This window comes from Hyperoodon ampullatus (assembly GCF_949752795.1).
Source record: "Hyperoodon ampullatus genome assembly, chromosome: 10".
Lineage (NCBI taxonomy): Eukaryota > Metazoa > Chordata > Mammalia > Artiodactyla > Ziphiidae > Hyperoodon > Hyperoodon ampullatus.
This window is the reverse complement of record NC_136923.1, coordinates 5,528,221-5,555,995: the sequence shown is the minus strand read 5'-3', so window position 1 is coordinate 5,555,995 and position 27,775 is coordinate 5,528,221. Positions and strand designations below refer to the sequence as shown.

General features: G+C 44.6%; 1 protein-coding gene across 2 annotated transcripts; it reads left to right on the top strand.

Annotated features, from left to right (window-relative positions):
* Nucleotides 1-27,775, top strand: MKRN2 (makorin ring finger protein 2). Of its 2 annotated transcripts, XM_079712098.1 has the most exons (8): nt 1-167; nt 14,006-14,134; nt 15,078-15,259; nt 16,255-16,559; nt 17,483-17,697; nt 19,369-19,479; nt 27,276-27,420; nt 27,599-27,775. In XM_079712098.1, exons 1-8 carry the CDS (start codon nt 142-144, stop codon nt 27,734-27,736), a joined length of 1,251 nt encoding a protein of 416 aa, XP_079568224.1. In that variant the 5' UTR covers nt 1-141; the 3' UTR covers nt 27,737-27,775. The 2 variants fall into 2 exon arrangements, with proteins under 2 accessions (XP_079568224.1, XP_079568223.1); XM_079712097.1 differs by lacking the exon at nt 1-167 and having other exon boundaries at nt 13,237-14,134.

Below are 27,775 nucleotides of genomic sequence, written 5' to 3'. Positions count from 1 at the left end.
TGCCGGCGCTACAAAGGTGCCGCACGGGGACGACGGCGTGCGCCGGCGTGACGCGGCCGCGCGGGATGGGCAGGGCCGAGGCCTAGGCGGCGACGAGAGCTAGAGGCGGCGGCGTGACGGCGGCCCTTCCACCCAACCGCCATGAGCACCAAGCAGGTCACTTGCAGGTCAGTGCGCGGCCCCGCAGGTCCTTCCCCGGGTGCGCCCCAGTCCTGCGCCAGGGAAACAAGCCGGAGCGGGGTCGTGGAAAGTGGCTCCCGGTTCGGGGTCCGGCTTCCCCAGGCGGGGAGGGCGCGGCGGCCGGAGCCTGGGGCTCGGCCGTGCGTGGCCGAGCCTTGTGGCGACATCCGGACGAAGCCAGCGCGGGCGGCTGTGCCGCGAGTTCCAGGGGTGGCCCGTGCGGCTGGAAGGAAGGAAGGAGTGCTGGTGGGGTCCTGGGGGCCGGGCCAGGAGGGTTTAGCTGGAAAAGGTGACTTGGAGTTGAGTAAAGGGGCACCAGGAGGTGGTTTACAGATGGAGACACCACGCAGGTGTAGGCTGTTAATCGTCGGTGAGGGCCTCAGAGAAGCTGGGGCCCGGAAAGCAGCCTTGGTTTCCTAAGAGTTTGGAGAATTCCGATGCAGCGTAAACTTGCAGAGTTAGCGAGTTAAGAATTGCTGTGTGGAAAATAGCATTTACTGGAAGTTTGTTCATTGCCCCGCATATTCCCAAGTCGTTTCTACTCGTCACCAGTCTTCACTACTAGGCAGACATTATTCCTATTTTGCAGTGCAGGAAACTCAGGCTAACGGAGGTTGAGACTCTCATCTTACTGAGAGACCCACTTCCGTGGAGAAATACAACATTAATGGGTGGCTGGTTGTAGAAAATTCAAAGCCGGATGGCTGCACTGCTCCTGTTAAATACAAATAATTAGATGAGTAACACCCTCATTCTTTGCTAAGCATGTGGCTTGAAGGTTCTGGGATCCTAGTCCTGTTGGACCTGCAAAGTACGATTTTTCTTTTAATAACTGGTTTCAGTTAAGTCTGTGTGGGAAACATTGATTGGGGGGGAAAAACAGCTCACAGTTGTATGGTTTGATTGTGTAATGAGCAGTTTAATTATCATCTGTGTTGTTACTTCTTTTCGTTAGTATGAATAGTTGAGACAGTGTCATGTAAAAAGTTTCCTGTTAGCATTAGTCTCTATTAACTGTTCAGCCAGTTTATGCAAGGCCTAGGTGACGTATATTTAGCAGTTGTCAGAAACTTGCACTTAAGTGTCTATAGAAAAGAGTTTTACTAGGTTATTTGTAATAGAAGGTCTTTTGTGAAGACCTTTGTGTATGTTTATTTTTATTTGTATATATTTCCCCCTGTTGGAGCAATATTCTTAGTCATTGTGGACTGTATAGCAAATTTTGGTTACTGCTACTAAGATGCGGCCACATAACAGTGCACATTTATATGATGCTTTGTAACTGAATCTCAACTCTGTGAGATAATCTAATTTTACTGATAAGGAAACCTTGTGCTCAGGCTTGAACCTTGCCCCTAATTCACATTTAACTGCAGGAACAAAAATGTAAATCAGGATCATCTTGGGTTTTCTCCTTCTATACTAGGAGATGGCCTGACCTAAAAGCTTTAGTTCTGTTTTTTCCCAAATAGGGGTGTCCTGCAGGAAGTTGGTGCAGAGAAACTAGAGTGGGTTGGAACGTTGGGAAGGGATCAATTCTGTTTAAGTACTAACTGTTGTTCGTTGCAGGGGTTTGCAGTGTGCTGGGTGCTCTTTGAGGTTCTTTACAGCCGTGTCGCATGTAATCCAGCAACATGCACCATTCCACAGATAATAAAACCAAGCCTCGGCATTGACTTGCCAAGGTTATTCAGCTTCCAGGTGGCAGATATGTGGCGTCAGAATTTATGCTCTTGTAGACCCTATGGCTTCCAGATAAGTTTCGGAAATGCTAAATTAAAGTTTCTTTACTACAGGAATTTTCAAATCTTTTAATATGGTCATATGAAAAGAAAACTCAACCAAAACCATAAGGAAAGTAAAGGTTACTTGCAAAGGGATGTGGAGGAGTTGGGCCTCACGAGGGCTGCCTCGCCAAATAAAAAACAGAACACATATTTAAACAGGAGAAACGGCCGTATTACCAAGAGTACCAGGTTTACGTTAGTGTGCTCGTGATGGGAAAGCTTTTCTCACTTGATTATCTTATTCACTGAAGTCATATCTCCACACATTGGTAACTTACATGAAATGATCCAGGTATGATTTATTTGGGGGACCAGATCTAAACTGGGTGGTCTGCTGTTTTTGGTTTATGTCAGGATGCAAACTGTTTTTTGGTTTGTTTTCCTTGCTGTGGGATGTGATATACTTGCTTATTCTGAATGTCAGCTGAACAGAGAGTTTGTTTTGCTTCCATTCTAATACGAATTATTTCCCTCAGAGAGATGGATGTGAAATGCTAGGATTCCCAGACTTAATGACAAAGACACTCCATATTTATTGCCTGGAATGCAAGAATGGCCCCTCACACAGTTATGCTATCAGTCAGCTCCCCTGATTTCTTGACATTCCACTCTATCCAGAATTTAAATCTGGGGATCCTTTTTTGCTGATTCTTTTTCCAAACCATCTCCCTATGTCTTCCAGTCTGTTTTCAAAGCCCTGGTGCAGGCCTTTCTTATTGCTTGGTAACCAGTTTGTTTGTCCTCCTCCTCAATGTGATAGAGGTCCCTTTGTTTTGTAATCGGTAGTACAAGACCTAGAATTACAGTTTCCTGAGAGTCAGGCCTGGAGCTTTTGACTCATTGAAAGTCACAAAATATGGGGCATCTTGTGGCCAGTGAGTGGTAGGAAGAGCTTGAGCTCCAGACTTGGGCAGTTCTGGATTCTGATTCTGATATCACAGTCTCTTTATCTGTAAAATTGGGATAGTAATGCCTAACCAGCAGCGTTGGTTAAGAGATTAGATAACAACAAGTAACCATCCTAAGAGCATTTATGGCGTTAGGCTAAGCACTGACATGCAGTCTGTGAAGTACAACTATATCATATTACAGATGGGGAAACAGGTTTGGAGATTTAATTAATTTGCTCAAAGTCACAGGAAGCTCTCTGACCTCAGAGTCTTCCTTTAACCACTACACTGTACTTTATTTCATCCCCACCTCTTATCAGTTATTTCAAGCCTTCTACCGTGCCTCGCATTAGCTGTGTTCCCCCTTGATGGATCTTTTGTCACAAGCAGTACAGCCATAAAATTTAAGTCTGTGAAATTATGTGCGAAAACATAAAGGAAGGTGACACTGAGAATGCAAATTACCCACATACCTGGAAATGATTTGCAAAAGTGTTTTGCTAGAGGCAGGCACCATTGAAAGACCTGCAAGAAACCAGATTGATTCTGTTTGGTTCAGCCGTCAGGCACAGCGAGGGCTGCTGGCGGTTCTGTGGCCAGTAGTGAACCTCATATCCTTTGCAGCATATAATAGCCACACCATCTGAAACGGTCTTTGGGGTCACCCAGGATAACAGATGACTTAGGAGTGTCCCCTAGAAATCTCCCTGCTCTGAGTCTCCAGCCATGCACTTGCCCCCACATACTAGCAACAGCCCACACTCCTCCCCAGCTCGTGTCTCAGTCTTCTCTCTAGGAAGATATAAGGGATGGTTTGGCCATAGGGTAGGGTGAGCAGTTGGAAATTTATTACAGGGTGTAACATGCAAAAGGCCTGGATTAAGCTTAGTATAACCTAGATGCTGAGGAATCGCTATAAGCAGATGACAAAGATGCCCCGAAGGACAGGCAGGATGCGCTCAAGGAAGTTTTGTGTTTGTCACTGGGGAGTGGAAATGGTGACATATGCTACAAAAATAGGGCTGGCTGGCTCCACCTCTTGTAACACTTGTTTCACACCCACCTTTGTTGAAGGCAGTGATGGTGGCCTAGAAGTTATTTTTGAACCTCTTAAAATTTCAGCTCAGTCACTTACAGAAGTGAAATGGCTTGCATGAAGTCACCAGCTTATAAGTGACAAAACTAGAAGCTTTAGGTGGTGGTTAAATATTTTGGATTTTTGATGGGAAAGATAATTAGTGCAGTTTGGAAGGCAAGTTTTCTGAATAGGACTTACGGGAGGAGGTGGAATTATAAAAGGCATCTGCGGGGCCACCACTGACGTCCTTCCTCTTGCATGCCTGGTTAACAGGTAGTATCTGGTAGAGGAGCTCTGGTAGTCTCTTACCCTCATTCTTTCAGGAAATCCTGTCTAGTTCTCCACAAGAAATTATTAATGAGGTATTTGTTAGATCTCTCTTTTGTGAAACTGTTTATGTAACCAGTTAGAACCTGTTCTCTTCCTCTCTTTATGAGTTTACTAATCCTGAGAATCGGAGTTGCCTCTTGGCACTGATTTTCTTTATTTTTTTATTTTTATTTTTTTTTTTTTTTTTTTTTTTTTTTTTTTTTTTTGTGGTATGCGGGCCTCTCACTGTTGTGGCCTCTCCCGTTGCGGAGCACAGGCTCCGGATGCGCAGGCTCAGCAGCCATGGCTCACGGGCCCAGCCGCTCCGCGGCATATGGGATCCTCCCAGACCGGGGCACGAACCCGTATCCCCTGCATCGGCAGGCGGACTCTCAACCACTGCGCCACCAGGGAGGCCCCTATTTTTTTTTATTTTTTTAATTTTTTTACTTTTATACCTTCAAAGATTACCATACTTGAGGTTGATTGGAATAATGTCACAGTGTTGAGTAGCATTTCTCAAGAAGAATTACCAAACTGCTTAGAAGCGTAATAAACTTTCGTGTCCAGAATCCCAAGACCACCCCTACAGCTAGTGATTGGCTAGAATGACCCATGGGCCTTAGCGCATAGTCGTGCTCAAGGCAAAGATTTATCACAGTGAGTAGTGAGGACTCACAGATGGATCACGAGGGAGAAGGACTCAGGCGGCATCTGGAGGAGCCCGTGTGCAGGCTCACTTCCTCCCGTAAAGGGTCACAGCACACTCTTCCTCCCGCAGCAGAAATGCAGCAGCACCATGTGCCCAGGGAAGCCCACTAGAGATCCAGTGCCCTGGACAGTCACCCTCTGTCCAGCATGTACCCAAACCAGGCTCCCAGAAGGAAAGCAGACGTTCAGCGTAAACCACATTGTACACAGTATAGGCCCAGTGAGCCACTTGGATCACTTAGAGATGGTTTATATCAGCGTAGGGAACTGTTTACCAGCCGAGTCCCAGGTGCTGTAAGCAGGGCCTTGCCTCGGAAGCAAGCTCAGACCCGGTCTATTAACTCCTCTGCATACTTTTTAAATCAGTATTGTGACAAGATTCTTTTCATATAGGCCTTTTTTTTTAAAGTTTCTAACAAGAATACCCTTCGTTTGCCAGGTTCTGAGCCTTTTTTCTTTCTTTTTAAGTAAATCTACAGCAGCCTTTTAGCAAGTTACTACACAATTCCTGATTTAGTGGAAGACTCCCAGGGGGTGTTGCCTGGGAAAAGCATAACTGACCACCTAGAAAAGACCCTATAGGACGCCACCTTAGTATAGTCACTTACATCACAGGTCCAGTCATCTTTGTAGGCTCAGAAATTTGATTCTGTTGGTGTATTTAGAGATGGCTCATGCCACCCAAACTCAGTAGACACTGACATACAAAGTAGAATATACCCTTCTAACATTTCCTGGAAGAAAAGAAATTGTCAGCTGGGCCTGGTCAGCACTTCTGCTTTTGGGGAGATAAGACAGGTGGAGAAAGTTAGAAGTATGCTTAGGGAGCAAGGAGGGATGGAAGGGCTTAAAAACTTGTGGCCTCCAGCTCAGCAGCCTCCCAGGCCCATTGTAGGGCCGAGGTGCAGCATGAATTGCCACCCGTGTTCTCTGGTACCCTTTCTCTGGGAAGGACAGTCGGGCCTTCTGACCTTCCTTAGAGTCCACTCCCTTTCCCAGCGTTTGAACGTTGTCAATCGTTCTCCAGTTCCAGGCAGAACCACATCATTGGTTAGGTTTAGGCTTTCCGTGTTCAGTCGCATTTGGTGACGTTCCAGCGGCGTCTTCCTCAAGTTATTCCCAGGGTTTTTTTTGCCCCCCTTGATGTATACTTGATGTACAGTATTATGTAAGTTACAGGTGTATAATATAGTGATTCATAGTTGTTAAAGGTTATACTCCATTTATAATTATTATAGAATATTGGCTGTATTCCCCATGTCGTACAGTATATCCTTGTAGCTCATTTTATACCTAATAGCTTGTTCCTCTTACTTCCCTCTCCCTATATTGCCCTTCCCCCTTCCCTCTCCCCACTGGTAACCACTAGTTTGTTCTCTGTATCTGTGAGTCCGCTTCCTTTTTGTTACATGCACTAGCTTGTTATATTTTTTAGATTCCACATATAAGTGATAACATACAGTATTTGTCTGACTTATTTCACTTAGCATAATGCCCTCCAAGTTCATCTGTGTTGCTCCAGATGGCAAGATTTCATTCTTTTTTCTGGCTGAGTAGTAGTCCGTTGTATATACGTATACCACATCTTCTTTATCCATTCCTCTGTTGATGGACATTTAGGTTGCTTCCACATCTTGGAAACCGTAAATAATATTGCTGTGAACATTGGGGTGCATGCATCTTTTCAGATTAATGTTTTGCATGTACTTTTCAAATTAGTGCTTTGGAGGTTTTTTTATATACCCAGGAGTGGAATTCCTGGGTCATATGGTGGTTCTTTTTAGTTAGTTGGGAAACGTATGTACTGTTTTCCACAGTGGCTGCACCAATCTACATTCCCACCAACAGTGTAGGAGGGTTCCCTTTTCTCCACATCCTCACCAACATTTGTTATTTGTGTTCTTTTTTATGATAGCTATTCTGACCGGTGTGACTTGATCTCTCATTGTGGTTTTGATTTGCATTTCCCTGATGATTAGTGATGTGAGCATCTTTTCGTGTGCCTGTTGGCCATCTGCATGTCCTCTTTGGAAAAATGTCTATTCAGGTTTTCTGCCCATCTTTTTTAATCAGGTGGTTTGTTTTTTTGATGTTGAGTTGTATGAGCTGTTTATATATTTTGGATATTAACCCCCTACCAAATCATTTGCAAATATTTTCTCCCTTTCAGTCAGTAGGTTGTCTCTTCATTTTGTCGATGGTTTCCTTTGCTGTGCAAAAGCTTTTATGTTTAGTTTGTTTATTTTTGCTTTTCTTTCCTTTGCTTTAGGGGACAGATCCAGAAAAATATTGCTACGATTGATGTCAACGAGCGTTCAGCCTATGTTTTCCTCTAGGAGTTTTATGGTTTCCAGTCTTACATTTACGTCTTTAATCCATTTTGAGTTTATTTTTGTGTATGGTGTTAACCAGGTGTTCCCAAGCATGTGTTCAAGAGCCCCAGCTCTCTTGGGTCAGGGGCCCCAAGTTGGGAAGCACTATACCGTGGAGCTGCCAGGAAAGCACGCTGTGGGCTGGAGCAGTGGGAGGGAAGGCAGGTGGGTTAGCACAGTTAAGTACAGTGAAAGATGGGGTACAGTGTTGTAGAAAGGGGCCACGGTATGGACAGAGGCAGAGTGACAGGAAAGTCAGTTTTGGTGGGAAAAGGTCAGGGCTGTCTTGGGAAGACCAGAGCTGGGGTCCCCTACTCAGCAATTAGATCTTCTCTGAGTCAGCACACCTCTCTGAGCCTCAGCTTTCCTGTCTGCATCATGGGTATAGAGCTAACATTCCTCAGAGTAGTATCAGGATTAAGTGAGGTAAAGAAGTAAAAGTGCTAGACAGAGTGCTGATGGTACTGCTTGTTGGAGCTGTTGTATTTTTCCTCGTTTCATATATTTCTGATAACACACTTGTTCAGAGGGAGGGAGGGCCCTCCCTGCCCCAAAGTCTTCATTCAAGAGGTGTGTGTTATCCCTCTTTAAAAAGATAAACTGTCACGGCCATACGGGAGGGGGAGAAATGGGTGAAACCAGAGTGCTTGGGAGTTGATAAGGTGAAAGCTGGTGTGGAAACATCTTGGGAGTTACCCTACCACTGTCTGCTTTTGTGTATGTTTGAGACTTTCCATAGTATATTTTTTAAGTTAAAACATGGGTTCACAGATAAAGCCCCTTTACAGAGCAACCTCCTGACGGGCTCCTTCACCTACACTTCCAGCCTCTCCAGTCTGTCTTCACCCTGCAGCTCCAGTGGCCTTTCTGCAAGAGGCCTAGGAAGGGGGTTTAGTGTGTCTCCGGGCTTGACTTGGGCCCCTTGTCCCTTACTGGGAGGCGCACTCATCAGTATTCCAGCTGCCCCAGTCAGGCCTGATCCTCCACCTGTCTCAGCAGGCCTGCCGCACCCTCATGGGGCCTCGCTTCCCTGCCTTTCTGTGTGTTTCTGGCACATACTCCTCCCGCCCATCGGCACCCGGGCATCCTGTAGACTGCTTGGCGAGGTGGCCCCTGGACCAGCGCCCCCTTCTCTCTGCCTCGGTCCATGGACTGTGACTCCTCAGCCCTCTGCGTGCATTGTGATAAGGCACAGGTCCCTCTTGTAACTAACTGTCAGCTTAATCGGCAGCGTTTTTTTACTAAACTTTAATAAGAGCTGAACTTTGGGGGTACCCACTGTGAGATAGGTATTGTACTGAGCATTTATGTGTTGTTTTGAAACCATACTCTCTCCAGTATTCGATACTTATCGTAATTTTTTAAAAATAAATTTGTTTGTTTTTGGCTGCGTTGGGTCTTTGTTGCTATGCGCGGGCTTTTCTCTAGTTGCAGCGAGCAGGGGCTACCCTTCGTTGCAGTGCGCGGGTTTCTCATTGCGGTGGCTTCTCTTGTTGCGGATCACGGGCTCTAGAGCGCAGGCTTCAGTAGGTGGCTTGCGGGCTCAGTAGTTGTGGCTCACAGGCTCTAGAGCGCAGGCTCAGTAGTTGTGGCGCACGGGCTTACTTGCTCTGTGGCATGTGGGGTCTTCCCGGACCACGGCTCGAACCGATGTCCCCTGCATTGGCAGGTGGATTCTTAACCACTGCGCCACCAGGGAAGCCCTTCATAATGTTTTAAAACTAAAGCAACCATTTACTATTACAAAAGCAGTATATGTTCCTGGTAGAAATATTAGAAAGTACAGATCAACAAAAATAAGAAAATACCACGGGGGAAGGGTAAGCTGGGACGAAGTGAGAGAGCAGCATGGACATATATACACTACCAAATGTAAAATCGATAGCTAGTGGGAAGCAGCCGCATAGCACAGGGAGATCAGCTCGGTGCTTTGTGACCACCTAGAGGGGTGGGATAGGGAGGGTGGGAGGGAGACGCAAGAGGGAGGGGATATGGGGATATATGTATATGTATAACTGATTCACTTTGTTAAAAAGCAGAAACTAACACACCATTGTAAAGCATTTATACTCCAATAAAGGTGTTAAAAAAAAAAAAAGAAAACACCATATGCCTTACCCTCAAGGATTGCCACTCTTAAAAAGGCGATTGTCTGTCTTTCCACATTGTTAAAATGCAGATGTGTGCGTGTGTGTAGTTAGTGTTTACCAAAATGAGAGCATACTGTACGTGCTGTTTTAAAATTTTTTAATTGTGGTAAAATGTACATAACATAAATTTACCCTCTTAACCATTTTTAGGTGTTCAGTTCAGGAGTAGTGAGGACATCACACTGTTGTGCAGCCGTCACCACCATCCACCTCCAGAGCTCTTTTCGTCTTCCCAGCCTAAAGCTGTGTCCCCTTTAAACACTAACTCCTCATTCTGCTTCCCCCAACCCCTGACAACACCCGTTCTCCTCCCTCTCTCTGAATTTGACTATTCTAGGCACCTCTCATAAGTGGAATCACACAGTGCTGTCTTTCTGTCTCTGGCTTCCGTCAGTTGGCATAACATCCTCAAGGTTCATCCCTGTTGTAGCACAAGTCAGACTTTCCTTCCTTTTTAAGGCTGAGTAATATTCCATTGTACGTGTAGACCACATTTTGTTTATCCATTCATCCTCTGATGGACGCTTGGATTGTTTTCACCTTTTGGCTACTGGGAATAATGCGCTATGAACAGGGGTGTACAAATACTTGAGTTCTTGCTTTCAGTTCTTCTGTGTATATACCCAAGAGTGGAATTGCTGAATCACGTGGTAATTCTATTTTTAATTTTTTGAGGAACCGCTGTACTGTTCTACATAGCGGCTACACCATTTTACTGTATATTCTGTTATATAATATGCTTTTCTCAGTTAATAATCTTCAACTTGCCATGTCAATAAATTATCTGATACCTGGTCTGTACTCAGATTTCCCCATTTGTCCCACAAATGTTTCTTACAGCTGGTTTGTCCAAACCAGAATATAATCCAGGGCCAAATATTGCATTGGTTATTACATACCTTATTCTGTCTACTAATCTAGTGCAGTTTCCTCCTTTTTAAATTTTCTTCTTTTAACAGCTTTATTGAAGTATAATTTACATACCATATGTAGGGACTGTGTCTATATGTAGCCTATATAGGCTGTATAATAGTCTTTATAAGGACCATTCTGTTCCTATAGATTTGCCCCTTTTTTAACACTGCTTATAAATGGATTCATGCAACATGTGGTCTTTTGTGTCTAACTTATTTCACTTACTATAGTGTGTTTGCATCTCATCCTTGTAGCATGTATCATTATTCATTCCTTTTTATTGCCAAATAATATCCCGTTGTATGGATATATTACATTTTGTTTATCCGTTCACCAGTTGATGGAATTGTCAGTTTTCACTTTTTGACTATTATGAATAATGTTGCTATGAACATTCACGTATTGTACACGTATTTGTGTGAACATATGTTTTCATTTCTCTTGGGTAAACACCTAGGACTGGAATTGTTGAGTCATATGGTAAATTTATGTTTAAGTTTTTAAGAAACCACCAAATCATTTTCCAAACCCGGGTCCCCTCCCCTTATTTTTTTCCACGACACTTCCTTGGTAAAGAGATCTGGCCCGCATACTGCCTCTTCTTTTGTATTTATCTGGTTGCTTCCTCATGAGGTCTTTTAGCTTGTTCCCAATCCCCCTGTATTTCCTATAAACTAGAAGTTAGATCTGAAGTTTTGTTGGATTCAAGTTAAATGTTTTTGGCTAGGATACATGGCAGGTTATGTTGTATACTTCATTCATGTTGGGTAACATCAGCAGACATGTAATGTTTGAGGTTTTTTGTTTTTTGTTTTTCCATATAGATACTGGGTCCAGCATCATTTGTTGAATTACCTTGACAACGTTTATCAAAAGTTAATTGATCGTGCATGTGTGGTTCTATTGACAAGCTTTTTAAAGAGCTTTCCTCAGCCTCCTTGAGCTCCAGTTTCTGTCTCTTCACCTCAGCGAGACAGCAGTGCTCTGATTGGGGTTCCCCTCCCTGCACCAAGGTCCAACATATGCCTCAAGGCAGAAAGCCCGGCCGCCTCCCTTGTTTTCCTTCTCTTCAAGGGCCAGTCTTGTGTTGCCTTTTGTCCATGTCTGAAAGCAGTTGTTTCATATATTTTGTTCTGTTTTCTAGTTTTTCACAGTGGAAGGTCAGGTTCCATGCTCCTCCAAAGCTAGAAGCAAAAATCTGTTCTTTCTCTTTCTTCTTCTTGTACTTTAGTTTGAATAGTTTCTATTGCTTTGTCTTCAAGTTTTCTGAGATTTTCTTATATAGTGTCTAATCTGCCGTTACAATGTAATTCTCATTTCATATATTGTAGTTTTCACTTCTAGAAGTTCCATTTGGTTCTTCTTTATATCGTCCATTTCTTCCCATGTTATTTTTGTGTTTTCCTTAAAATCTTCGTATAGAACATATCTGTAATAGCTGGGTAATATAAAACATATATGTAATAGCTGGGGTTTTTTGTTTTGTTTTTAACTTTTTATGTTATATTGGAGTATAGCCGATTAACAATGTTGTGATAGTTTCAGGTGCACAGCAAAGTGACTCAGTCATACCTATACGTGTATCCGTTCTCCCCCAGACTCCCCTCCCATCCAGGCTGCCACATAACATTGAGCAGAGTTCCCTATGCTATGCAGTAGGTTCTTGTTCATTATCCTTTTTAAATATAGCAATGTGTACATGTCAGTCCCAAACCCCCTAACTATCCCTTGCCTCCACCCTTCCCCCCTGGTAACCATAAGTTCATTCTCTAAGTCTGTGGGTTGTTTTGTTTTGTAAATACGTTCATTTGTATCATTTCTTTTTAGATTCCACATATAAGCCATATTATGTGATATTTCTCTTTCCCTGTCTGACTTTATTTCACTCAGTGTGACAATCTCTTGGTCCATCCATGTTGCTGCAAATGGCATTATTTCATTCTTTTTTATGGCTGAGTAATGTTCCATTGTATATATGTACCACATCTTCTTTTTTTTTTCTATTTATTATTTCTTGAATCAGTCATACATATACATCTGTTCCCACATCCCCTCCCTCCTGCATCTCCCTCCCTCCCACCCTCCCCATCCCATCCCTCCATGTACCACATCTTCTTAATCCATTCCTCTGTCGATGAACATTCAGGTCGCTTCTGTGTCTTGGCTATTGTAAACAGTGCTGCAATGAACATTGGGGTGCATGTATCCTTTCGGACCATGTTTTTCTCCAGATATATGCCCAGGAGTAGGATTGCAGTGTCATATGGTAGCTCTGTTTTTAGTTTTTTAAGGAACCTCCATGCTGTTCTCCATTAGTGGCTGCACCAATTTACATTCCTACCAACGGTGCAAGAGGGTTCCCTTCTCTCCACACCCTCTCAAGCATTTATTGTTTGTGGATTGTTTGATGATAGCCTGTCATAGCTGGTTTTAAAGTCCTAGTCTGCTGAGTCCATCATCTGTCATTCCTGTTAATTGACTAATTTTTCTCCTGGTTATGGGTCACATTTTCCTGCTTTTTGGTATGTCTAGTAATTTTTGATTGGATGCCAAACATTGTGAGTATTTTTGAGCATTTGGATTTTTTTGTCTTCCTTCAAAGAATGTTAAAGTTTGTTTTAGTTGACAATAAGTTATTTGCTATCAGCTAGATCGTGTTGAAGCTTGTTTTAAAAAAAAAAAAAAACTTTATTAGGGTAGGTCTAAAATCTCTTTATTTGGGGACTTGTTTACCCTTAATGCCAAGGCATGTCCCTCTACAGTTTCCTCTGAGTATTCAGCCGGGCCTCTCTGCTCTGGCTGGACAGAACTAGATTGCCTCCCAGTTGTTCTTTCAGGGCCAGAATGGGACAACTAAGTGGAACATTCTTACACGTGTCTCCTGGTGCTCCACTGTCTTCTTTGAGCCTCACCACAGTTGATAGTAGAGTAGGCAGTGTAATTTTTGTTTTATAGGTGAAGGTAGGAAGGCCCAGGGAAGTTGGTTTTGTGACTTGCTTACACGTGGCACAGCTAGATCTTGAGCCCAGGTCTCTGACTCCTTTACAACCATACCCTTTAAAATCCACGAGAACAGAGCAGTCTTTCAGTGTGCATTTTCTCAGTCCTGAGGCTCACATTTTATGTATGTGGCATATCTTAAATCAAGAGGATATATCTTAAGACAAATGCATGGGATCATTTTTCTTCCAGAAAAGCTGTCATTGAAATAGATGTGGTGCATCTAAAATCACTGTCTTAGAGACAAGGACATAAGTGTATCTCCAGTGCCCAGTAGAGCCTTGATACATAGCATATGCACAGTGTGTGTTTATATGCTGGGTTCAAGAATTTGGTGATTTTATAAAGCAAAGTGTGCTTCTGAAAGTCTTATGCCGGGGCTTCCCTGGTGGCGCAGTGGTTGAGAGTCCGCCTGCTGATGCAGGGGACATGGGTTCATGCCCCGGTCCGGGAAGATCCCACATGCCGTGGAGCGGCTGGGCGCATGAGCCATGGCCGCTGAGCCTGTGCGTCTGGAGCCTGTGCTCCGCAACGGGAGAGGCCACAGCAGTGAGAGGACCGCGTACTGCAAAAAAAAAAAAAAAAAGTTTTATGCCTCTGCTTGTCTCATCAGGTATTTTATGCATGGTGTGTGTCGTGAAGGAAACCAGTGCCTGTTCTCACATGACTTGGCAAACAGCAAGCCATCTACCATCTGCAAATACTACCAGAAGGGCTGTTGCGCCTACGGAACTCGTTGCAGGCAAGAACCCGCTTCTGTCGCCAGCTGTTACACTGAGTTCACTACCTTCAGGGGTTTAAATCCTGGGTCTTGATGATGGGAAAACTTTAGTTTAAAAGTAATGTTACAAAAATAATTTTGAAACTTCAAATTTAGTACCATAAAAATAATTTTAATTTTTCAAAGTCACTTTTCATACCTATTCTTATGAGTCTATAGTTATAAATTTGCCCTCACAGTATACATAAGATTTTCTGTCTTGCCTTTTTTTTTAACATGTCATAAGCTCCTTCCAGTGCTGCTACTTTATGTCTTACCTGTAATTTTATAATTCTTCATAATGTTGACGTACCATCATTTTATTAACTGTCCCTCTATTAGATACTTAAGGGGCTTCCAGTTTTTTGCTATGAGTGCAATGAACATTTATGAGCACGTAGAATCTTCCTTTTTTACTGACATCTGTAGGCAAGTTTTGTAACTTCTAGACAGGAGAACATTCCAAAACCTGTTCCTGTGCTGTTGTAGTGAAGGGCTGCTCTGCTTTCCTGGGCTGCAGAGCTCCCTTCAGTCCTTCCTCTGTGCTGCCTGGGATGTGGGAAGTTGGCCCACTCTGCCCTCCCCCTGCCAGTGGGCGCCCCCAAGAGACAGTCCAGGAGAAGCCAGTCAGTCAGCATCTCCGGAACCGTCGGGCTCTCTTTGTGTGGTCTGGGCAGTACATCTGTCCCACTCAAGTCCCACAGGACACTTAAGTGGAGGTGATAGACAGCAGTGTACTACTCACTCTGAATTGCCAGGTAATTCTTACTAATTGATAAGACTTTTATCAATTAAAATACGGGAAGCGATTGTCTCATTGTCCACGTCTACAGATGGAGCAGAAGGAGGGATGTTCCAGGTCTGGGGAATGCGGGAGGCACGTGCGTGTGGTGTGTCCGTAACGCATCTGCTGTGTTTTGTTCAGATACGATCACACGAGGCCCTCTGCTGCAGCTGGTGGGGCCATGGGCACTGTTCCCCACGGGGTGCCCTCCCTGGGTTTCCACAGTCCTCACCCTCCTTCCGACCTCACTGCATCAATCGTGAAAACTAACTTACACGAGCCTGGGAAACGAGAAAAGAGGACGTTGGTACTTAGAGACCGAAGTGAGTGAGCAGAATCCTTCTGTTGCCTTTTTGAATAGCACTCTTGCTTTCCTTGGCCTTCTCTTGTCAAGGGGGCTCCTAACCTCACACCCAGAACAGTCCTGAGAACAGGCTTCATCTGGCTGCAGAGCGTTCAGATGACGCATTAGGCCTCGTGTCCGTGGCGGGGCAGAGTGCCAGGTTTGCCTGGCAAAACATTGAAAGTGGCCTTTTTGTCACCGTGTAACTGTCATCTGCATAGCGTGGTTGCCCAACTCTGAGAAGCACCAAGCTGTTCATTTCAAAGCTACATATTTTGTTGAAGAGCACGTTTCACTGTTTGTCTTCTTGGTCAGTTCATAGTCCTAGTTCTTAGGCTGAGCCAGTTCCACCTTTGGAAATAGAATAGCATGTTCGGGTTTGGGGCGTGATCTGTACCCTGGAGCAGGGTAAATGTTAGAAGCATGATGGGTAGGCGGCAGCTCCCGAGTGAGAAGCGGGTGGGTGGCCGAAGGACAGTTTGACTCTGGCCGAAGGACCCAGAGACTTGCTCCAGATTTTCATTCTCCTTCACTTTAAAAAGATTGGTAACTTTACTGGTAAAAAGGAAACCACTGTATTCTATTGACCTCTTTCTGAATTCCTTTTGACTTATACTTTGTTTTCTTTTAAATTTTTTTTTTTAAGTGTAACTGGTCCATGTGTTGAGATTTCCATACTTGGCATTTTTAAAAAGGAACTTTAGTGTTATTTTATATAAACATATCATGGTCTGGTTTGCTATTTCCCTATGTTGCCAATTATGTTTCTTTGTTTTTTATTATGATTCTAAGTAATATCACTCTGAACATTTTTTCCTTTTATTTTTCCCCTCTTGGCCTGTTTTTTTCCATACATCCCAAGAGTGAAATTCCCAAAGTCAGGGTTAATTTGTCAGGTTTTGACTGATTGCTTACCAGAAAGGTTGGGCCAGTTTTCATGTGTGTGTGTGTGTGTGCTGTGTGTTTTATTTTAAGATCTCTCTGGCATGGCTGAAGAAAAGACTTGCCCAAGTGTGGTGAGTAATCCCGGAGGCTGCAGTGACCCGCAGAACAGCCCGGAGCTGAAGCCGCATTCCTACCTAGAAGCAATCAGGAGTGGTCTCGACAGCTTAGAAGCTAGCAGCTCCTACAGCAGCGAGCAGCAGCTGTGCCCCTATGCAGCTGCCGGGGAGTGCCGATTTGGGGATGCTTGTGTCTACCTGCATGGGGAAGTGTGTGAAATCTGTAGGTTACAAGTCCTGCACCCCTTCGACCCAGAGCAAAGGAAAGCTCACGAGAAGGTACAGTTGCAAGCCTTTATGTGAACTCGTTTTAAGGAATTTGAAGTGCACTAAGTGACAAAATCGGTACTTCTGTAAGCATCTTTCTGCCAGTAATACCTGCATTCTGTACCTGGCCAGCCAGGCCGAGTTCTGGAGAATTTGAGGAGTTCAGTGTTGGAAGGGACCTTGCAGGTCATTAGGCTCCCGTGTTTGTGTGGGCTTCTGCTCAGCACAGGGCTGTGGAGGTTGTCTGAACCCTCTGCTGTCTCCCGGGGGGTGTTCAGGTGAGCACAGGTTAGAGCTTCCCTCCTCCCCAGGGACATGACATCCGGGTGCTGTGCTGTGGGTTCAGCTCATGTGTGCATCCACTGTGCGAGGGCCTGGGTCCTAGGTCCTTTGCATTGACTCTGGTGCCTGATGCATGGTGCTGCGCAGGGGACATGCTCTGTTCACCTGCCTCCTGAGTGAAGGGATTCGTTCAGTAACTGGTTCTCGTAGAAAGAAGTGATGCTGCTGACCTCTGACCCTGGCCTGTCAGCCTGATGTTTTAGATTAAGGGTTATTTGGCATTAACGGCGTTGGTGTTGGGAAAGGCGGTACCCAGAGGGGCAAGGAGACCAGGGTCCCAGTCTTTGGGACCTCCTTGACCCCACAGTGGCCCTCTAATCTTCTTGGGCCTCTGGTCTCGGCTTTAAATTGGAAGTGACCGTGAAGCAGTGCCGACAGGCAGGGGGGCGAGCCAGTGGTGGTCTTGAGAGAGCTTTGTGTCCCGAATGCAGGGCATGGCCGGGCCTGCCTGAAGCAGCCGGGCCTGCCTGAAGCAGCCACAGTCCCCGTTCCTTCCCGATCCTGGTTGTACTGTGTGGCTGGCAGTCACGCTGGGCTCTCACCACTCCCCAGCCCAGAACCAAAGGTTTCCTTCCTCCCTCCCTGTACTTCAGATCTGCATGTCAACATTCGAACACGAGATGGAGAAGGCCTTTGCCTTCCAGGCGAGTCAGGACAAAGTGTGCAGCATCTGCATGGAGGTTATCCTGGAGAAGGCATCAGCCTCGGAGCGGAGGTTCGGGATCCTTTCCAACTGCAACCACACGTATTGCCTGTCCTGCATCCGGCAGTGGAGGTGTGCCAAGCAGTTTGAGAACCCAATCATCAAGTAAGTGCAGCAGGGATCTTACCTATAGAATCTGGGAGAAGGTTTGATTTGGGATCTTCTTCCATCCACAGGGAAGCCTTCCCTTGTCCTCCACAGGTGAGTGGTGAGTCCTCGAGCAAGGACTTGAGCAAGTCGCAGACCCTCCCTGAGCCCAACTGCCTTTTCCTTTAAAACGCGGGTGACAATTCCTGCCAGGCATTTAGGGTGTTGGGGGGACACTCCGCAGGGATCCTCTTTGTGAGAAGGCCCACTTGACTCTGGCACAGTTACTGGTGGTCCGCCCGTAGGCCGGTTGCCTTTTTTTCTTTAATCTGTAACGTAGGGCTTATTTGAGGACTAAATGAAATAGTGCATGTAACACATTTCACGTAATGTCTGATACATGGGATGTACTCAGTGAGCCAACACAGGGTTTTATTCCCCAGCTTTACTGAGAGATAACTGACACATAACATCATAGGATTCTTAACTTCCGCAGTGGGGTGGGAGAAAAGCTAAGTCATAGTGAGAAGTTACCACGTGCTGTGTACTGTCAGAAACTTCAAATACATTAAGTTGTAATTCTCTCAGAGACCCTCTGATCATCATTCTCATTTTATGTGTAGGGAAACTCAGGTATGGTGAGGTCAAGTAACTTGCCTGAAGTCACACATTCGTGTGGTAAAATAACAGCTTTATTGAGATAAAAGTGTACAATTCAGGGTTTTTTTTTTAAATATATTCTTAGTTGTGCAACTTCTGTTACTGTAGTCTAATTTTAGAACATTTTCATCATCTTAAAAAGAAACCTCTACCTATAGTCACTGCCTGTTCATTCCTCTTTCCAGCCCCTGGCAACCACTAATCTCCTTTCTCTATGAATTTATCTGTTCTGGAAATTTCATATAAATGGAATCATACAGTATATGGCCTTTCTGTCTGGCTTCTTTCACTCAGCATGTTTTCAGAGTTCACCCATATTGTAGCATGGATCAGTACTCCACTCTTTTTTACTGACTATAAATAATATTCCATTGTATGGCTAGACCACATTTTGTTTGTGCATTCATCAGTTGATGGACATTTGGGTTGTTTCCACCTTTTGGCTATTATGGCTAGTGTGCCTATGAACATTTGTGTATTTGTCTGAACACTATTTTCAGAACTTTTGGGTATACCCTTAGGAGTGGAGTTGCTGGGCATATGGGAACTCTGTGTTTAACATTTTGAGAACCTGCCAGACTGCCATCCAAAGTGGCTGAACCATTTTACATCCCCATCAGCAACATAGGAGGATTCCAGTTTCTCCACATTCTTGCCAGCACTTAGTTGTCTTGATTTCTGATGTCAGCCATCCTAGCAGGTGTGAAGTGGTGCCTTAGTGTGGTTTTGATTTGCATTTCCCTGATAACTAATGGTACCGAGCATCTTTTTCTGTGCTTATTGGCCATTCTGGAGAAATGCCTACTCAAATCGTTTCCCCATTTTAAAATTAGGTTGTCTTTTTTATTGTTGAGAAGAACATGTTTCAACAGTAAATTAGGTTAGAGGATTGCGTTTGTACCTTTTAGAATTCCGGGGCGGGAAACAAACACCTGGAGCGGTCATGCATCTGAGCACAAGGCTTAGTGGTGGAGCGTGCACAGGATTTGTAACTGAATCTCTCCCTTACTAACCCGATTCTTATTTCAGGTCTTGTCCAGAGTGCCGTGTGATATCAGAGTTTGTGATTCCAAGTGTGTATTGGGTAGAAGATCAGAATAAAAAGAACGAGTTGATTGAAGCTTTCAAACAGGGGATGGGGTAAGTGCTCTGTACTCACGCGTGATCTGGTGCGGGCCTGGCTCTTGTTTCTGTCTTTGCTTCATGCAGGGCCTCCCCTGTGGGGAGGCCACTCAGTGTCTTTTCTCTTGGGCAGCATGCTGGGCTCTGGGGACACAGAGATGAGCAAGCAAGGCCGTGGTGAAGTGGACTTGCTTAACAGTTCTTAAGCTGAGCAGTATCCCTTAGAAATCCTGCTTGTAGTGCTAAGATAGCCTTTTTATCTCTGATCATTCGTTCAGCAAATAGAGATGAAAGATCTGTCTGATAGGCCTTTTCTAGTTGCTGGAGATACAGCATTAAACAAATCAGACAAAAATCCCAGCCCTCACACAGTTCACATTCTACTGAAGGAAAAAAATAATAAGAAGAAGAAACAAACAAGAAAATAGGAAAATGTTTATTAGATGGTGGGGCTAAGGAGTGAAATAAGCCTGGGAATGGGGATAGGAAATGAGGGGATTGCAGTTTCCATGCTGGAGCCCAGAGGACACGTCAGTAAGGCGACCTGTGAGCAGAGACCTCGAGGAGGCAAGGCGGCGAGCCATGTCCATGTGACTGAGAAGAGCGCTCCAGAGGGAGGGGGAGGGGGCTGTCACTGCAGAGAAAGCTCTGAGGCTGGAGCGTGTCTGCCTTGTTCGGAACAGCAAGGCGGAGCTGCAGGAGAGAAGCAGGTGCGGAGAACACTGGAGACGAGGACGGGGGAGTGGGGTGAATTGTGTCGGGCTCTGTAGGTCATTGGATAGACTAGCTTTTTTATTCTGGCTGAGGTGAGCAGCCACCATACGATTTTGACCAGAGGAGTGACATGATCTGATACATATTCTGAAAGGATCACTGTGGCTGAACCACTGAGAATATATTGAAAGAGGAGGCAAAAGTGGAAATGGGGAGACCAGTCAGGCTGTTACAACAGTCCAGGCGAGATGTGGCAGTGGCTTGGACCAGGGTAGAAGGCATGGAGGTGATGGGAAGTGGTCGGATTCTGGATCTGTTTAGAAGAACTGGGATGGATTTGCTGATGCGTTGAATATGGTGGAGGGGTGGAGGATTCCGATTTCACTTCCAGTGTTACCACTTTTCATTTCTTTGCTGCACTTCTACTTTGTTGGCCAGTTTCCTCTTTCAGTTACCGTTTTTGTAAAGTGTCTTGTGGATGTATCACTGGGAAACAAGGAGGCAACACAGCTCCACTGAATAACAGATGTACAGTGACCAGTCACCGACAGACTTGGGAGGAGAGTTAAGATGGTCAGTCACTGACCATGGTGCACATGTGTTGTTCGTATGGTGGTTTGGACTGAAGAGCTGACAGTGTGTGCTTCACATGGTCACTCACAGTTGTGTGTTGTGATGACAAATTTGAACTGTGTTGCTGGGGGACCAGTGGCACTTAACGAAACCATGGTGGATTCATTTCCTGTGGCTGCTGTAAACATTACCACAGGCTGGGTGCTCAAAACACCAGACATCTGTTCTTTCACACTTGTGGAGGCTGGAAGTCCAAAATCCAGGTGTGGGCAAGGGTGGCTCCTCCTGGAGGCTCTGAGGGAGAATTTGTTCCAGGCCCCTCTCCTGGCTTCTGGGCGAAGCGTAACTCCAGTCTCTGCCTTTGTCTGCTCTGTCTCTCTCTCTCCCCTCTGACTCTGACTCTCGTAAGACCCTCCCATTAATCCAGGATGATCTCATCTTGAGATCCTTAACTCCATCAGCAAAGATCCTTTCTCCAAATAAAGTCACATTCACAGGTAGCAGGGCTTAGGATTTTGACCTGTCTTTTGGGGGCCACTATTCAACTCACCGTACATGGTGTATCAGTCTGTTCCAGATTAACAACAGACTGGGTGGCTTATAAACGGCAGGCATTTATTTCTCACAGTTCTGGAGGCTGGGAAGTCCAAGATCAAGGTGCCAGCATGGTCGGGTTCTAGTGAGGGCCAGCATCCCCTCACTGCGTCCTCACATGGTGGAAGGGGTGAAGGAGCTCGCGGGCTCTCTTCTTATAAGAGCACTAATGCCATTTGTGAGGGCTCCACCCTCATGACTTAATCACCGGTCTCCTAATTCTATCCCACTGGACATTAGGATTTCAGTATATGAATTTTAGGGGGATCCAAACATTCAGACCATAGCACATGATCAGAACCTTGCAAAGCAAGTGCTGCCTGTTTACCCCGGCTGATCTGTGCCCCTGTTGATGGATACCTCTGCGGTTTCTGCTGGGTTAGCTATTTTGAATATTGTCTAGAATTCCATTTTAACTTGCAGCTCTTTAGCTTATCTGTTTTTTTAAAATGGTTTTTTCTTGGGATTACAATATACTCCTAATATTTAAGTCAGAATTAATGTTCCTGCTGCCTTATATAATATGCAGTTACTTCCTCATTACCATCTTTGTGCTACAGATATAATGCATATGCATTATGTTTACATACATTAGAACTGCACAAGGTAATAATATAATTTTTTATTATTTAGGTATAATTGACAAATAAAATTATGAAATACTTAAAGTGTACATCATGGTAATTTGATATACATTGTGAAAGGAGTCCCCCATCTAGCTAATTAACACATCCATTGCCTCACATATTTTTTTCTACCGTCTTAGCAAATTTCAGTTGTACAATACAGTGTTGTCAACCAGTCACTATGTTTTATCTTTATTCATCTTAATAGGTGATAGTTTGCACCCTTTCACCAACCTCTCCCTATTTTCCCTGCGCCCTTGCCTCTTGCAACCACTTTTCTACTGTTTCTATGAGTTTTTTTTTTTAGATTCCCACATATATGTGATGCCGTCCAGTATTTGTCTTTCTCTGACTTATTTCACTTAGCATGATGCCCTCAAGGTCCATCCATGTTGTCACAAGTGGCAGGATTTCCTTCTTTCTCGTGGCTGAATAATATTCCATTGTGTGTGTGTGTGTTTGCGTGTGTGTATATACACACACACCACATATTCTTTATCCATTCATCTGTTAAACAACTTGTTTTCATATCTTGGATATTGTGAATAATGCTGCAATGAACATGGGGGTGCAGGTATCTCTTCTAACAGGTGTGAGGTGATATCTGATTGTGGTTTTGATTCGCATTTCCCTGATGATTAGTGAGATTGAGCATCTTTTTATGTGCCTGATGGCCATTTGTGTGTCTTCTTTGAAAAACTGTCTATTCAGTTCCTCTGCCCATTAAATCTGATTGGTTTTTTTTTTTGCTACTGAGTTGTATGAGTTCTTTGTATATTTTGGATATTCACCCCTTATCAGATATGTGACTTGCAAATATTATCTCCCATTCAGTAGGTTGTCTTTTCATTTTGTGATGGTTTCCTTTGTTCTGCAGAAGCTTTTTAGTTCCATGTGGTCCCTCTTGTTTATTTTTGCTTTTGTTGCCTTTGCTCTCAGTGTTAAATCCAAAAAACCATCTCCAAGACAGATGTCAGAGAGCTTGTTGCCTGTGGTTTCATTTCTTACATTCAAGCCTTTAATCCATTTTGAGTTAATTTTTGTGTGGTACAAGATTGTGGTCCAGTTTTCCCAGCACCATTTTTTGAAGAGATTGTCCTTTCCCCATTGCATATTCTTGGCTCCTTTGTTGTAAATTAATTGACCATATATGAACAGGTTTATTTATGGGCTTTCTATGGTGTTCCATTGATCTGTGTGTCTGGTTCAGTACCATACTGTTTTGATCACTATAGCTTTGTAAGCTAATTCGAAATCAGGAAGTGCGGTGCCTCCAGCTTTGTTCTTCTTAGGATTGCTTTAGCTGTTCAGGACTTTGTGGGTCTGTACAAATTTTAGGATTGTTTTTTCTATTTCTGTGAAAAATGCCATTGGAATTTTGGTAGAGATTTGGGTGGTATGGACATTTTAACAGAATTCTCCTAATCCATAAGCATGGAGTATCTTCCCACTTATGTGTCATCTTTGATTTCATTCATCAGTGTCTTGCAGTTTTCAAGTGTATGACTCTTTCACCTCCTTGGTGTTTCTAGGTATTTTATTCTTTTTGATGCAATTGTAAATGGTATTGTTTTCTTAATTTCTCTTTCTGATGATACTTCATCAGAAAGTATCATCATCATGATGTAACAACATCATGATGTAACAACATCATCGTTAGTGTATGAAAAAACTGATTTTTGTATATTGATTTTGTATCCTGCAACTTTACTGTAATGTATGGGATGTTAATATTTACATGCATTAGAACCTCACAAGGTAATAACTTTTGCCTTAAAACTTGTGTATTTTTTAAGAGTAAAAAACTTGCTTATATTTACTCAGATATATAATTTTTCATTTGGTATGTAATTCCTTCCAACTGATACAGTTGCCCTTCAGCCTCAAGAACTGCCTTTATCATTTTGCTGATCTGCTGGTGATGAGTTTGAAGGTTTTCTTTTTATCAGAAATAGCTTCCCCCCCCCCATTCTTGAAGGATATTTTCATTGAATTTATTGGTCTAATTGGTCTTATTCACGTTTGCCTCCTCTTTCAATGAGTAAACTTCTGAGATAATAGTTTGGGGTTTTCCCCCCTCTTCTTTCAGCACTTTGCAAATGTCGTTCCACATATAATCTGGCCTCTGTAGTTTCTGATAAGAAGTCGTGTGTGATGCAGATTGTAGTATGTCATTTTTCTGGGTCTTTATCCTGGTTTTCAGCAGTTTGATACTTTGCCTAGGAGTGATTTTTTTCATATTTTACTGCTTGGTTTTCTCTGAATTTGTAAGTTTATATTATTTACCAAATTTAGAGAAATTCTGGCCATTGTTTCATCACATTTTTTACTACCCTGCTTTTCTTCTGGGATTCTAATTACAGGTGATAGACTTTTTTATATTGTCCTATAAGTTTCAGGCTCTGTTTTTTTTTTTTTTTCCAATCTTTTTTCCTCTCTGCTCATGTTCTTGAACACATGTATAGTAGCTGCTTTGAAATCCTTGTTATCTTGAAGTTAGACTCTGTTGATTGTCCTTTAAGAATGGGTCACATTTTACTGATTCTTCATTGAGTTGAGTCATTTTGGATTGTAACCTAGACACTGTAAATCTTACCTTGTAGAGACTCTGGATTCTGTTAGGTTCATTTATAAAACATTAATGTTTTTGTTTTAATAGGCAGAGAAATTGTTTAGACTCAAACTCTTGGGCAGCAGTTCAAATCTCACTTCAGTTTTTTTATCCTTAGCTGAGTTGCCTTGAGCCTGCTGCATTGATGTGTGGGTTAGGGACTGGTCCAGGATTTGGGAGGAGTTAGTATGCAGTATTTGGATGGGTCCCTCTCAGGCCCTTTTCTTTGGGGGACTGTTTCCTCCCTTCCAATGGTTGATTTCCACCAACTCTGTCTTTTTGTTCTTCAGGCCAGACAGACTTGATTTTTCCACTGGAGTTTTAGCCACCCCACGTAGATACTTGCCTGGAGCCTGCTCTAGGTTAAGTGCTATTTCTTCTTAAAAAGATAACTCAGTCTCTTGCCATTCCGTTCTTCCAGGTGTCTAATCTCTTGAAGAATCCTTTTGTTCACTCTCCAGTGCCTTCAGGTCTTTTAATAGTGTCTGTATTTCTAGTTCATCTGCAGGAAGGGTACTAAAAGCGAAACTGTGTATATATTTTTTAAATAGTTCCTTTAAGTTGCATATTGATTACTAAAGGCTGATATCTTCTTGTTTTACCATTTTTACCTCCTGCGATGTTCTTGTGTGTCCACCAGAGGGCAGGAGTGGCAAGGCAGAGGGGTCCAGCCTGCAGAAAGGAGCTCTGCTGCAGTTGTCCGAAAAGTCACGTTATTGCTGTTTGGGTCTTCCTGGCCTTGCTTTCTGTTGATGACAGTGTTTTCATGCATTCCACAGACATTTACTGAGCTGCAGGCCAGGTTCCCTCAAGCTAAACACCAATGTGGGATATAGAGTAAAAATCAGAAATTTCATGGGAAATTACAGAAGGACAATTATGGTACAGGTTATCTGGTGACAGATTCATCATGAGAGGCCCTAGCCAGCCGTCACAATAGAGAAGGCATTGGGATCCACCTGGCTGTGTCAGGGAAAAGCAGGATGGGAATGGCACCCTGAGCCCTGAAGCATGAATACTCCATGCGTCGGGGTTGGGGGCTGGGATGGCAGATGGGATGACACGGATGCAGAATGGTGCAGATTTTGTGTTTGGGGAGCAGTGGGCGTGGTCCCTGTGGTTGAAAGAAGTGTGTCGAAGGATGTGGGACCTACAGGGACACAGGCACAAGTCTGAAGGGGCCTTGAGTGGTCTTTAAGAACAGGACGACAAGGGACACACTGTTTGGGGAAGCTCCTCTGAGGTGTGTGAAGGTGGTGAGAGGGAGGCCAGTTGAGGCCGGACCATGGCAGGCAGGCAGGCAACAGAGGACGGTGCCCTGAATGCGTCAACGGTGTGGGAACCGAGAGGATGGTCGACTGGGGAGGTGCTTTGTAGGCAGAAGTAACAATTGGATGTGGGCGCTGAGAACAAAGATGGAGTCGGAGTGATCTGGAGGCTTAGGTCCCTGGTAACCAGATAAGGCTGGGGGGGAAATCATTTTGGGGTGGGGACCAGATAATGTTTTGAACCTGACGAGTTTGTTAAAGCCAGCGTGCCGCAGACCCTGTTAAGAACTCGCCACTTGAGCGGTCATTTGAAGACCTGCTCAGAACCTTAGGGACAGTGGGCCATGGATGGCGTCTGGTCCACAGACTTCTGCTCAAATCCACTCCCCAGTCACCTGTGCTTGAGTCAGACCTGGTGGGAGTGGACAGCTGCTGGGGAGCTTTTCTTTGTGCTGCTCTGAGGCCTGCCTCAGGGGCTTTCACCACCGTCTCTGCCGTTGTCCCCTCGTCTGAGAAAACAGGGAACACTGATGTCAAGAAGGTCCCTTCCTTGTCTGCCACCGCCACGTACCCCATCCCCGCGGCAGCCTGCCCTTTCTGCTGGGATTTGGCTTCATTTCTGCACCTTCCCCGCCCTTCTGGCTTCTCGGGCATCTCTTCCTGTGCAACGTGGGATCACTTGCGATTACATAAACCAAATTTCATTTCAGCGAGAAGGAATGGGAATTGTCTGTTTGGTTCTGCGTTTCCTCAGGAGCAGGGGTTCGTAACATAGGGGTCTGTAGCTAGAAACTGAAGATGGGGGGAAAATCTTTTTAACTTTCTGATAACTGTATTTTGTACACCTATGTGTCTTCTTTTATGCATTTTAAAAACATTGTTCCGAGAAGGGTTCTGTAGCACATAGAGTTAAGAAGCCCTGCTCTGGAGGGTGGGGACCAAGGAAAATTGGAATGAGACTTGTAACTTTAGGCAGCTGCTAAAGCCCGCTGCTTTCCCTCTTGACTCCTAAGTGAAGGCTTCCTGTGGTCACCTTGACGTCATTGCTGGCCAAGAGGAAGGGGAACTTTCCTGGGTGAAGCTCCTGTTAGGACTTTGAGCTGAGGCAAGTAGCCCAGCTTCAGAACCTTGGAGCCCAGACAGCTGGCCCAGAGGAATGCTCAGGCCTACCTGCCCCTGGAGGCCTTTGGAGCACTGCAGGCTCAAAACACAGTGGGGGCCCCGTGCACGTTAAATTCCACGTGAGGCAGCATATCGTGGTGTAAGTACCGTCCAGCTTGGAAATCAGCATCCACCCTCTCTGAGCCTCATTTTCAGCACCTCTGACCTGAGGCTGACCTGGCTCTGGTAGGGATGGAGGAAGACAGTGGTTCATCTGCACCCCAGATTTTCCCACTGTTCTTTTGATCCTTTCATTCTGCTTTTCAGGAAAAAAGCTTGTAAATACTTTGAGCAAGGCAAAGGGACCTGCCCATTTGGAAGCAAATGCCTTTACCGCCATGCTTACCCTGATGGGCGGCTAGCAGAACCAGAGAAACCTCGGAAACAGCTCAGTTCTGAAGGCACCGTGAGGGTAAGGACTTCGCCATCTCTAGTCAGGAACACCACCTGCAGGCATTTCTGGGGACCGCTCCTGGCCCCTCCTCGTAGCTTTGGCAGAAGGGCGTGTGGTGGGCAAACGAAATAGAAGCTACTCAGCTTTCACGTTGCCTTTAGCAATAACCAGGCATGTTTGCTGGCTGTTTTTGCAGTTCTTTAATTCAGTGCGGCTCTGGGATTTCATTGAGAACCGAGAGAGCCAGCATGTCCACAACACTGAAGACGTCGACATGACAGAGCTTGGGGACCTCTTCATGCACCTCTCCGGAGTGGAGTCATCAGAACCCTGAAGAGTAGGTGGTCGCCCTGCATCTTCGGCTCCACCAGCC